General features: G+C 43.0%; 1 protein-coding gene across 1 annotated transcript; it reads left to right on the top strand.

Moving 5' to 3' along the window:
• Window positions 1-13686, top strand: ZNF789 (zinc finger protein 789). The gene is given in 9 exon segments (XM_037029108.1): window positions 1-54; window positions 2314-2368; window positions 7297-7335; window positions 7338-7430; window positions 9318-9431; window positions 10217-10993; window positions 12940-12944; window positions 13399-13513; window positions 13580-13686. Coding segments are annotated over 9 exon segments (1359 nt in total).
• The last annotated feature ends 241 nt before the right edge of the window (window positions 13687-13927 follow it).

The following is a 13927-nucleotide window of genomic DNA, read 5'->3' as shown; positions in this document are numbered from 1 at the left end:
ATGGTCTCTGCCAGTGGACACAAAGGACTTCCTGGAGGAGTAGGCGCCGAGCAGGTTTGGGGAGAAAGAAGCTAGTGTGATGGGAGGGGTTGGTGCCCCGGGGAAGCCAAGGTGGCTTCTCCAACCACGGAAAGTGTCAGGGCTCTGGAGTCCCCCAGACTAGCCCCCACCCCCCAGTCTTTTGGCATTCTGGGAAAGTCACAGCGCGTTGTCACTTCTTCAGCATTAAGGAAGAACAGTTTGGTGATTAATTGCCTGGTTGATACTGATTAGCGTGGTTTTGTTATAGGGGAAAACGAGATATGATTAAAGGTTTAAGGGGCTCACATTATTGTGAAGGGGCATTTTAGAGTCTGAGTTCCAAATATACATTGTGCACAGTAGACAATGAAAAAGTTGAGATCCCTCCCCCAAGGTTGAACCCATTATCAGGACGTTTTGGAGGAGTGCCTCCCTGCATTCCAGGCAGAAGATACTGTTACACAGTGTTTTTAGAGGACGCGAACAGTGTATGAGGGACTTTTCAAAATGAACTCACACAAAACGCAAGGTTCATGGGTAGTCAGAAAAGTACAAGAAATGAAAATCACTTGTTCCTATCACATGTGTACTCGCTGAAAGTAACAGTATTGAATTTATAATGTTAGAGAAAAGCTAAAACAGAGGTTACAGTTTGAGCATCACCTTAGGCCAACTACCCATAGCTGGGGAACCCAAACTTAAATAGTCCTGATTTCCCCCAGCATGCTCACTCTGTCCTTAAATGAAAGTTAAGCTTTCTTCATGTTGGGGGGACCTTGCATCTTCTTAGCTAATCAGCTACAAAGAAGTAAACTCGTACATTACTACCACTCTAAAAGTAATGTAAGTTTCTAGTAACCAGTCACAACAGAAAACAAGATACTTCTTCATTTATGTCTTCATTTATGTACTTCTTCGTTTATGTTTGTTTTTCTTTCCACCCTTCTGAGTTCTTAGCTGAAACCTCTACAATAAAAGATTAAAAGAAAAACAAACATGTTTATTAACATGTGTACCTCATGCATAAATGGGAGATACCCAGGAAAAATTAGCGACTCCTGGATTGTTTTAGAATTCAAGACTAAATATTGTACCATCTTGATAGGGAAAGGGGAGGGAGGATGAAGGCTTCTTAGAAGACAGTAAGATTTTTAGAAAAGATGAATGGGCCCTTAGAAGAATAGATGGGAGGGAGGTCTGACAGTTTGTGTCAGAGTTTGTCTGGGTGTGATGCTGACTTCTAGTCTGGTCTGTGCTAAGAGTCCATCTTCACTGGTTGATGAAACTCCCTGGGAGAGATTTATGACAGTTGAGGTCATTTTGGAGAATCTGTTTTTAGGAAGATAAAGGAAATTCGTAGAAAGCCTCTCTTTGCATTTTCTACTTTTAAAGTGCCTGCAGCGCAAAATAACATTCTAAAGAAGCATATTTTGGGGTGGTGTATTCTGCTACCGTTCAAGTGCTTTATAAACTGAGCAGTAACTGTCTAGAGCCCACCTTCTTAGCACTTTGAGTTTTGAAGTTTGTTTTTTGTTAAACAAAATATCCATATCAAGTAAAGCTGAATTTCTTTTTGATAATTACAGCTTTGTATATAATATGTAGCCCAAAATCTGATAATTGCCCTAAAATCAGTTTTATACTCTCAGCTGATTCTGTATGATATAGAAATAAATGAAGCAAAGTTCTTCATTCAGAGCATGCTAGAACAAGGGAGTGAGGCACCACTGCTTTGTAATGAGAAAAGGGGAGCTGAAGTATCCCTAGTTTGGAGGTTTTTGGCTTGAGAAATCAGGAGCCGACCGTATTAATAGCAGTGGGGCATCCAATATGCCTGAGCAGCAGAGAGCACTTTGGGCTTTCTCTGTTGGTCCCTCACTGTTGAAGGAGGGGCATTAATATTAGGGATAAGGGGGCAGTCATTGACCAAGTCCTGATTTGGGGCCTATGGCTGCATGGGCTGTGGTTTGAGTTCTGAGCTGGTTGCTGCAGGTTGCAGGTCAGAGTGCTATTTTTATAATGAGGTACTGCATGACACATTCCAGGGAGAATGGGGGGGCGGGGCCACAGTTCTATTGGATGTAGCTTTGAAAATGATGGAGCTTCAGAAACTACTAAAAATACTATTCTGTTGGCTCCTTTCGTTTTATCCTATATTCCAGTACCAAACACAGTGACTTTATATTAGCTGAGCTTTGCTGGTTCTGCTGGAATTCCCTGCCCCAAATTTGCCTCATGAGGTTCAAATTTTGGCTGGCCTCACTCATTTTCTTTTTTCCTCCTTCAGCCTAGCCTGATGGCCAGGATTTTAGAAACCAGGCCATGGAAGCTGTGTTCCTGGCAGCCTGTGGAAGGTGAGCTGGGTTCTCCTCCACTTCCTCAGTGTAGTAGTCCCTGCAGCTGGGCTGTGGCTTTAACATGGTTCTCTCTCCTTTGTTCAAGTTGAGCCATCTTGACCAGTGAGGGGATGTTTTTCTTCTTGGAAGGTGACATGAAGACCTTAAACTCAAGTTCAGGCAGGTTCAGATCCATGATCTGTTTTAGATGTGTTACCTTCCACAAGTTACACAAGCTGTCTGGGCCAGGTGCCTTATGTGTAAAATGGGATAATGGTGGCACCTATAGGAAAAAATTGCGAGGATTAAATGAAATTAGGTGTGTGGAATACTTTGCATGGTATCTATTTACATTTTAAGCACTCTAAATTTTAGCTATTGTTTCCATAGTTGTTTATTGTTTTTGTTAGTGAGCATTACTGTATACCTGTTGTATACGAGATACTGTACTTTATGCTGGGAGATAAACTCTTATCTTAAGGAGTTTATTAGATGTTTGGAAAGGTGGATATGTAAATTCTTATAATACCAGGGTAAATTCTGATCTGTTAGTATTAAAGGATATAATAGAAGCTTAGTTATTGAATTTATAACATTATGGCTGGTGATTATAGGAAATTGAGTTTAAAATAAGGGACGAGTTGGGAAGCCACTGCAACAATTTGGAAAGAACAGTCTTGATCAGGAGGGTGGGAGTCCAAGTTATAGCAGATGGACAGTATTGCTCTATCATGTCTGCATTTCTGAGAGACCTTGAAACTCTGCCTGCCTTCTCAGCTTTAAGTCCAGCCTCCCCCCACAGCCAGAGAATCTGCACGCAGGCATGAGTAGTGGTCTTCCTTTCTTCCATCCTTTTATATTTCCTGTTCTCGCTGTCCACAGGCAAACTCACTTATTCACATCTTAAGACTCAACTCAAAAATCATCTTCTTGCCCTGGCCAGTGTGGCTTAGCTGGTTAGGCATCATCCCATAAACCAAAAGATCACAGGCTTGATTCCCTGTCAGGGCACATGCCTAGGTTGCAGGTTCGGTCCCCTTTCGGGTGTGTACAAGAGGTAGAAGAAGCAACTAATCCATGTTTCTATCTCATATTGATGTTCTTTCCCTCTTCCTCTCTCTCTGAAAAAAAAATCAATAAGCATATACTCAGGTGAGGATAAAAGAATAAAACATTATTTTCTCTGTGAAAACCTCTCTGGCTTCCCACATTAACTACACTCCTCTTCCCTGTGTTCCCTAGTAGGCCCTCACGGGCGGGGGCGGGTTGGGGAGGGCGGCAGCATGGAGGAACATTTTCAGAGGAGCCTTAGAGGCCTCGACCAGGTGGTGGTTGCGAAGTGTTGCAGGGAGTGTGTAGTTTTCTTTGCAGAAGCTGGCCCAGTAAGGGAATGAGAAAGAGTGGAAACCGGAGTGGAAGCAAGGCTCAAGGCACATCTTTTTAAGGATAGGAGAGATTTTAGCATTTTTGCTGGCTAAGGGGAAGAAGTGAGTATTTAGGAAAGAGCATTCTGGTGTTTCTCTACTTTCACGCTTCACTTCTGACACCAGACATGTGACGGTTTTCTGCCTATTGAGCCATTTGTGACACCAGCTAAGAGCACTGCAGTGTATGTAACTCAGTTCTGACACCCTGCTTGGACTTCACATAGACCTTACAGGTTATGACCTCAGTCCCACAAGACTGCCCTTTACTTCAGACACCAATCACAAGTTCAGTTTGTCACCTGTGCTTCTGAATGACAGGTTATAGATTGGAGGTTCCCATGACCCCCTTCTCAGGTACCATTAATATGCTGCCGTGGCTCAAAGACTCAGGAAAACAGTTTATCTAGATACTGGTCTATTGTAAAAGGCTCTAACTTAGGAACAGTCTGATGGAAGAGAGCATTGGGCAGCATGTGGGAAGAGGTGCAGAGATTCCATACTCTGTCCAGGCATAACTCCCTCCCAGCATCTCCAGGAGTTTCAGCAACCCATTTGGGGGGTTTGATGGAGGTTCATCACAGAGGTTTTATTGATTAACTCATTGACTTTGATGATAGGTTCAATCTTCAGCTCCTTTCTTCTCTCAGTTGGGGGCAGGAGGGGACTAGAAGTTCTAACCCCCTAATGCATGGTTGTTCTCACATTTTTATGGGCTTTCTTTTTTTTTAAAGATTTTATTTATTTATTTTTAGAGGGGAAGGGAAGGAGAGAAATATCAATGTATGGTTGCCTCTTGTGAGTCCCCTGCTGGGAATTGGCCTGCAACCCAGGCATGTGGCCTGACTGGGAATCGAACAGCGATTGTGTGGTTCGCAGGCCCGCACTCAATCCACTGAGCTACACCAGCCAGATTTATGGGCTTTCTGAAGGTCATCTCATTAACATAAACAGGTATAGTAGAAATTTAGTATGAGTAACAAGACATTCCTTCTACTTTTATGGTTATGTCAGAAACCAAGGACAAAGGACCAAATATTAAAAGATGTTCATTTACTGTTACTCCTTTAAGAAGTTCCCCAGGTGTTAGGAGCTCTATGTGATAAACAGGGATGAAAACAAAATATACATTTTTTAATTGTAAATCACAATATCACAAGGGGCAAGAGGGTAAAGATATAGAAAAAGAAGACTCATCATCATTGGTTTCAGACCCTGGAGAAGAAAGGAGAGGATGGAGTGAACTGCAGAGGAGGTGGGATTTCCAGAAGGGCAACCTCTTCCTCTGAGGGAGAAGAGGGATGAGTGAAAATGTAGGTGGTGGGAGGGGGTGTCGAGCAAAGAAGAGTTCGTGGACACAGACAATTGTGTGATGATTATGGAGGGGGGTGGGTTGAGATGGAAGAGGGTATGGGGGGATAAATGGTAATGGAAGAATGCAATAAAAATGAGCTATTTTTTAAGATTTTATTTATTTATCTTTAGAGAGGGGAAGGGAGGGAGAAAGAGAGGGAGAGAAACATCAATGTGTGGTTGCCTCTTGTGTTTCCCCCATTGGGGACCTGGCCTGCAACCCAGGCATGTGCCCTAACTGGGAATTGAAACTGCGACCCTTTGGTTTGCAGGCTGGCACTCAGTCTCTTGAGCCACACCAGCCAGGGCAAAAAATGAACTATTCTTTAAAATGTTGGCAATGTCTAGGGGAGGTGATGAGGAGTGTGAGAGGAGTTAAAGAGTGTGTGCCCCATGGGCTATTTTCTGGGACATAACTGGCAGTGCCTTCTGAAAGGGAAGGTGAGCTACCTGTCCTCACAGCCCCCTCTGATTACCTCCCACACGGTATTGACCACAAGGTCATTATCAGGTTGCTTTCTCCATCTTCTACCACTGGATCGTTCACTCCTTAAAGCAGGGACCAGGGCTGCTTTGGGATTGTACAGTTGTGCACTCAGCAACTTAGTTGTGTACAGCTGTGATGTGAGTAGTGACTTTAGAGTTGAGCAGTGCACAGCCTGAATTGTAACCTTTTTTTTTTATTACTCCCCTGTAGCATGAAGGTTAACAACTTGTTGATGCTCAGTAAATGTTTCTTGAAGGAACAAGAGGGATGAGGAGCACCATTGGTAGGGAATATGAGAGCAAGAGTTGTTGAGAATCATTAGGGGCCCAACTGTATGTACAGAGATAACTCAATGGAATTAAACCATTTCACCCCTGTGTGGTTAACTTGCACAGAGATACAGAGAATGCATACCGTAGAGTTGGTCGGGTTGAAGAGACAATAAAAGGAGGGACATTCAGGATGGTGGTGAGAAAGGGCTTGAGGAAGTCAGGTTTGGCAGGAAGGAAAAAAAGGTTACATAATTTGGGAGATTCTGGTGTCTGTCTCCAGAGGTGAGCTACAAGGATCTTCTCAGGATGGGGGTGGGTATTCCCTATTATTGGGAATCTTTGTTCTGCACAAATACCCCCTGAACACACACAATGTCTTGTAAGAGAAGGGAGTGTAGCAAGCAGACCTAACCTCTGCTCTGGGAGCTGCAACAGCATATGAACGAGACACCTGTTCTCTGCCCACAGGAGGGGAACACACATTTGCAAATGGAAACTTCTATTGCATACATTTTGCCAAACACTATCCCTTTGGATATACTCTCTCCCCACTCCCCCACTTTGGTCTGTGCCCTAGAAGGCTGACCTTCATATTTACCATCAGTGGGCTCCCTTGCCCTCTGGCTTCTGGTTGGCTTTTGGCAATGGAATGTTGGGGGTCAGGGGACCAGAGTCTTGGAGGAAATTTATGTTGGGTTCTCATTCTTACAGCTTCCTCCCTGCTGGGCTACCGGATGACAGTGGGTGCATTACTTTAAGGCCCTGGTTCAAGCCTTATCTCCTTTTCAACAACCTTCTGGATTCCCTGCCTTCCACCTCAGACCTAATGGATAATGATTCCCCAGCACAGTCACCCCTGCATGCTTCAGCAGGCCCTGTTGGAAGCCTGTTCATTCTTTCGTGAGTAGTCTGCACACTAAGCTGTCCTTAATGGCCTCATTTGAGTGTGCTATCTCTTCCCGTTGTGAACTCAGGCAGAAGAAATATATTGTCTGTTAATGGTAGTATTGTATAGAGCCAGGTGGGCAAGCTGACCTGCCCCTGGTAGTCAAGTTGTATTAGAGCACAGTCATGCCCATGTGTTTTCCATGGATTTCTTTGGTGCTCCAGTAGCAAAGCCAAATAATTGCAGCAGGGGACAAAGGGCCTGAGAAACCTAAAATATTTACCACCTGGCCTTCTAAAGGAAGAGTTTGTTGACTCTAGCATAGAAAAAAAAAAAAGGATGGGTCTGGCTTGAGGGCAGGAAGACTGATATTGATCCCTGAATCTACTTACTCATTGAATAGGCAGCTTCACCAGGTCACTTTATCTCATCACATCTGACCTATAGAATAATAATAATAATAATAATAATAGCTCACAAAGTTATTGTGAGAATGGAAGCTGTAACTAGTTGTCAGGTTTTCAGGAGTTGCTGGCCTTTGAGGATGTGGCTATGTACTCACCAGAGAAGAGTGGGACAAACTTGACCAGGTTCAGCAGGACCTCTACAGAGATGTGATATTGGAGAATTACAGAAACATGATTTTCTTGGGTAATGACTTGGCTTAAAGATTTGCCTTTGAGTGCTTTGTGTGTCTACACAAATCCTCAATCCCTTTTCTGCAATCCCAAAATCAGAAAAAGTTCTGAACATAAAAAATGTTTTCCTAATTCAACTGGCTAAAAGATCTAACTTGAAGTCATCTGGTAGCTGAACCTGACTCATTCTATGGAGAGTTATTTATCATCCTATTTTTCCCCATTGGATTTTTAAAAAATTATTTCTTTATTTTCAGAGATAGGGGAAGGGAGAAAGAAAGGGAGAGAAACATCCATGTGTGGTTGCCTCTCATATGCCCCCTACTGAGGACCTGGCCCGCAACCCAGGTATGTGCCCTCACTGGGAATTGAACTGGCGACTCTTTGGTTCACAGATTGGTGTTCAATCCACTGAGCCACACCAGCCAGGGCTCCCATTGGATCTTTGTATCTGTATATTTAGTATCAGATATATCCATGTGTTTGATTAAAGGTACAGCTCCAAACCCTGTTGCGGTTTGTGGTAGGGTACAATAGAAAGTCACCTTTCTAAAATCTGGTGAAATTCTGAATCCTGAAACTCATCTGCTTTTAGAGTTTCATTCAGATAAGGAATTATGGATGAGGAAGAGTCTTTTATTTTTAGAGTTAATTTCCCACTGCCACTGGCCTCCTCCACATCTATAAGATTTACTGGAGTTGAAAAGATTGTGGCTGATTGGATTCCAAAGGCTAGCTTCTGACTCTCTTGAATTGTCTGTCTTCTTTTTTTGCGAAAATGGGTTTCTTCCCTGTTTGCAACATCACTAGTTGCCCAGGAAATGATTCTTAACTGATTTCATTTCTGAACTTTCACTGCTTCTTTCTTCCCAAGAGCCAGCCTTTCTCATAATCCAATGCAGAGTGTCCTGCTGTAGGAGTTTCCGACTCGGAGCTCCTAATATTTCTGACTGTAAATCTTTGAATGAATTTCTGATTACTTCCCAAGATATATTCCTAGGACTGGAATTTTGGAGTTAAGTGTTATAGCACTTTTAAATGTCTTAATATATACTTACTGTTGAATCATTTTTTAATAATAGAAAATAAAAGTCATCTACAGGCCCACTGCTCAAAAATAACTTGTCAACATTTGGTTTACTTTTTCCTAGTCTTTCCATATATATGTATACTTATGTACATAGAGTTTTAAAATATAAAATGTGGACCATACTTTACATGAGTTTTGTATTCTGCTTTAAAAAATGTACAGGGAACACTTTGCTGTTCTAATACATATTTTTTGAACACATGGATTTTTAATATATGCCTAATACTTTTTCCTTCACTATATTTATGTGCTGTACTTTAATTATTCCCTTATTAAAATTTACTTTATTTCTAGTTGTGCATTGTTGCAACTCTGCTGAACATCTCTGGAACATTTTCCTTAGGCTGTATTTCTGAGAGTGAAATGACCACATCCAAAGGTGTGAATGTCATTCAGGCTGTCAATAAAGATTGCCATATTTTCACAAAGATTGTGCAGAGTTCTATTCTCAGGAGCCCTTTTGATTATTTTTTAAATTTATTTATTTATTTTTAGAGACGAAGGGAGGGAGAAAGAGAGAGAGAGAGAGAGAAACATCAATGTGGGAGAGAAACACTGATACATTGATGGATTGCTTCTTGTGTTTATTTGGGAACCAAACCTACAACCCAGGCATGTGCCCTGACGGGAAATTGAACTGATGACCATTAGCTTTGCAGGATGATGTCCAACCAGCTAAGCTAGTCAGGGAACCCTTTTGATTATTGTCGTTATCTCCTTGTGACCATAGACCCAAAGGGGTTAAACCGAGCTGTAGGATATGTCTGTAACTCACTAACCACCACATCCCATTTACTTCCCCATGAGTAGGATTTCAGATTCCTAAGCCTGAGGTGATCTGTCAGCTGGAGCAGTGGGAAGACCTATGAATCCTAGATCTACCAAGAGCTGGGACTAGGAAGGCTTCCAATAGTGTTTCCCCAGGTGGGTGAGAAGACCTAGTGAAGCAGAAATCAGAGAGAGGAAGGGAAGTCACATTAATGAACCCCCTTCTGTGTCCCAAATACTGAGCCAGGTGTTCAGCATATGTTTTCCCACTTCTTTATCCCCATGATCCTCTGAAGGTAATAGTAATACCATCAGCCCCATTTTCCAAACAAAGAAACTAATAGATTAGGATACCTATCACACAGCAGATTGCTACTTGGGATTTGATTTCCAGTCTGCAACGCTCATTCTCTTTCACAGTAAAGTACTTTCTGAAGCAGCTGGTCTGGTGTTTTCTGACTGCTCTTACGCCGTCCTAGTACTGCTTTATTCTACTGCTGTGACTTATCCTTTCTCTCTACTTTCTCCTGTTCCCTTGCATGTTTTGTTTTTCATGTTACTTGGTGTCTCTTGATATATCTACTTTTTCCTGCTTACTATGTCCTATGTCCTAGACTCCCCTACATTAATATGACAGTACTGAGTGAGTACCTATAGTAAGTTGTTTTTTCAATGATGGTAATGGGTTCATTCAGTTCTCACATTCTCTAACACACTCTTGTGCATTTTTTAGTTGGTGAGTTGATGTCAAGAGCTCTTTCAGGAGTTATAAAAGCTGAGTGTGCTATGAAAACCAGAATTTTGAACTCTTTAGTATGATGATGTAACTAAGTGAGCATTTCTTAGCTTCATTTAAATGCCTTATATTACAAACAGTTGGCTTCTTTTCTCTTTTCCTTGTGTGGCTGACAGGCCATTTGTGTATTTTCTTTTTATTTCAGTACGTTCTGAAGCCAGATACCAGATGATAAAGCTGACTCCAAAGTAGAAAATTTCTGAAGATTTGGAATCATGTAATGTATCAGTGGTAAAACATAAGATGGCCATGACACCTTCAGAAAAATTGCTTAAATGTAACAAATTTATGGGCATTTACGGAGCTGCACTCCCTGTGGTTGGTAATGAATGCAACCAGGACTTCCTTCAAAACCTTCACCTTTTTTGAGATCAGGATGCTCAAACAAGTAAGCAGCAGGGTAGACAGGAGGAGTACGGAACGGAAAACCCTTGTTAGAGATCGTTGCTTTTCAGGCATAGGCAAGTTCTTACGAATGTAAAATCTTATGAATGCAGTGAATGTGGAAGAGTCTTCAGGCGCCAGGCAAATTTTCTTCGGCATCAGAGAATTCACACTTCAGAGGATCCCTTTGAGTGTGACATGTGTGGTCAAGCCTTTAATTGGAAGTCTGCTCTTACTGTGCATAAATAGTGTTGCCCTCAAGAAAAACCATATGAATGTCATGAGTGTGGAAATTTTTTTCATCAGATGGCATATCTGGTGGAACATAAAGGGATCCATACCAAAGAAAAACCCTATAAATGTGAATGTGAAAGGACCTTCAGTCAGAATTCGACATCAGGTAATCCACAGTGGAGAAAAACCCACAAATGCCTTGAATGTGGAAAAGCCTCTGTCCGGGATTCAACCCTCAAGAGCCATCAACAGATTTACTGAAAGCAGAACACTCAAAAATGCTATGAATGTGGAGAATCCTTTGGTCAGAATACAGATCTCACTTCTGGCCAAGATGGAGGCATAGGTGGAAACACTGTGCCCTCTCCCACAACTAAATTTAAAGACAGCAAAGTTTTAGAAACAAAAACGCAGCCAAAACAGTGAAAATTGAACTGTACAGAAGTCCGACAATAACGAACCACTCAGCCAGACCGGTAAGAGAGGCGGAGGCAGCAGCAGAGTGGGGTCGGGCTGGATAGACCGTTCAGTCCAACCGATACAGGAGCAGAGGTGGAGGCGGTTGGTGGATCCCAAGTGTGGGGTGGCAACAGATGGACCTAGTGAGGGCGCAGGGTGGCTGGCTGACTGCGGTCACATATTCACGCACAGATAAACCAAGTGAAGGAGCAAACAGTGAGACAGACCCTGCAGGCTAGGGCCCCAGTGGGAATTAGAGCCTGAAAGCACCAACTGGAAAGACTTTCTTGGGGTCGAGGGGCCGGGAGAGGCTCCCAGGCCCACAGAGAGTTCATTGGAGAGACCCACAGGGTCCTGGAGACTACACAGGCCCACACACCTGGGAACCGGCACCAGAGGGGCCCAATTTGCTTGTGGGAAGCCGCAGAGGGGACAGAAATCTGAGAGACAGCAGAGCAAAGCGCCATTTTTCCCCCTCTCTGACCCCGCCCCCCACATACAGCGTCACAATCCAGGGTCGCCGGGCCCTGGTGAACACCTAAGTCTCCGCCCCTCAAACGTAACAGGTGCGAACAGACCAAGCATTATGACTCAAGAACAGCTCAAAGCCCCAGAGCCTATAATTCTAAGTGACCAAGAAATAGCCAGCCTTTCAGATGCACAGTTCAAAACACTGGTGATCAGTATGCTCACAGAATTGGTTGATTTTAGCCACAAATTAGAGGAACATATAAAGGCTAAACTGATTGAAATGAAGGGAAATGCACAGGAAACCAATGGTGATGGAGTGGAAACTGGGACTCAAATCAAGGGTGTGGACCAGAAGGAGGAAAGAAACAACCAAAAAGAAAAGAATGAAGAAACAAGAATTCAAAAAAATGAGGAGAGGCTTAGGAACCTCCAGGACATCTTTAAACATTCCAACATCCGAATTATAGGGGGACTGCCGCTGCCCGCAGCAGCAAGGGTGGTCGTGAGGTGAGGCGAGGGACTTAAAAGAATGGAGAGGACCATAAGCTCTGCTGGCAAATGGCAACTTTATTCAAGGAACTGCTGGCTTATATGCAGAACTGCAGTGGCCTGAGAATAATGTTGTTTTACAAAAGTTTGTACACTCCCGAAAGCTATCAAGAGGGCAAGATGTTCTCATATCCTGAGAACATTAGCCCACAGATAGCAGTGTCCTCATGACTATCACTTTCTTGGAACATGACGCATATGCCAAGATCTTGTTCTTTCCTTCAAGGCTGAGAAGGAGAAGGTCCGGAAGATGTCAAGATACCCACCGGCTCCAGGGACCAGAAACCAAGTCCCTCCACCATTTTCACAGTGGGGGCTCTGTCCTTGGTCCCCTGCGGCCTGGCGGGCTCCCACAGGGTACCAGAAGGGGAAGAGAAACAGCCACAAGTGGAAAACTTATTTGAACAAATAATAAAGGAGAACTTCCCCAGTCTGGCAAAAGAAATAGACTTCCAGGAAATCCAGGAAGCTCAGAGAGTTCCAAAGAAGTTGGACCCAAGAAGGAACACACCAAGGCACATCGTAATTACATTAGCCAAGATTAAAATGAAGGAGAGAATTCTAGAAGCAGCAAGAGATAAGGGGACAGTCACCTACAAAGGAGTGCCCATCAGACTGTCAGCGGATTTCTCAAAAGAGACCTTGCAGGCAAGAAGGGGCTGGAAAGAAGTATTCCAAGTCATGAAATCCAAAGACCTACATCCAAGATTGCTCTATCCAGCAAAGCTTTCATCTAGAATGGAAGGGCAGATAAAGTGCTTCTCAGATAAGGTCAAGTTCAAGGAGTTCATCATCACCAAGCCCTTATTATATGAAATGTTAAAGGGACTTATCTAAGAAAAAGAAGATAAAAAATATGAACAGTGAATGGACAGCAAACTCACAGTTATTAACAACCACACCTAAAACAGAAGCAAACTAAGAGGACAGCTAGATCGGGAGCAGAAACATCGAAATGGAGATCACATGGAGGGTTAGCAATAGGGGAGTGGGAGGAGGAGAAGGGAGGAGAAGGTGCAGAGAATAAGTAGCATAGACGGTAGGTAGAGAATAGACAGGGGGAGGGCAGGAATACTATGGGAAATACAGAATCTAAAGTACTTGTGACACATGGACATGAACAAAAGGGGGGGAATGGTGGGGGAGGGGTGTGCAGGGTGGAGGGGAGTGAAGGGGGGGGAATGGGACAACTGTAATGGCATAATCAATAATCATATATTTTTAAAAAAGAATACAGATCTCATTCATCATCAAAGGACCCATACTAAGGGGAAATTATTTGAATGCAGAGAATGTGGGAAAACTTTTAATTTTAAGTCAAATCTTCATTGACACAAGATACATCTTTACTGACAGACATTGGCAGTGTCAGTCTTCATTGACATTGATTCAAATCTCCATTGAATCTCTGATAATGGAGAGAGGCCCTGTGGATGTGACAGATGTGGGAAGTCTTTCCGTTGGTGTATGACCTTTATTAAGCACAAGGGTCCTCACAGGGAGCAGGTGTGCACATGATGCTCATCAGAGCAGCTATCATTTAAAGACCAGAACTTACCACTGTTGCAAATACCTATAATTAGATTATTTTATGAAAATTAATAAATAACTGAACTGTTTTTTTCTGTGGGGGCCCTCATTTTGTAGGTAACCTTACTGTAGTCCAGAATCTCTTGGTAGAGTCCAGAATGTGATGGGCTGTTGTATCCAGTTTCCCTGAGTCCCTTGGGGGAACCTTCCTTCCCCCAAGTCAAGTGGA

The sequence above is a fragment of the Sturnira hondurensis genome, unplaced genomic scaffold (genome assembly GCF_014824575.4).
Source record: "Sturnira hondurensis isolate 20B ecotype Veracruz unplaced genomic scaffold, ASM1482457v3 Scaffold0001509, whole genome shotgun sequence".
Lineage (NCBI taxonomy): Eukaryota > Metazoa > Chordata > Mammalia > Chiroptera > Phyllostomidae > Sturnira > Sturnira hondurensis.
The sequence above is the reverse complement of the archived record's forward strand: the minus strand, read 5'-3'. Positions and strand labels throughout refer to the sequence as shown.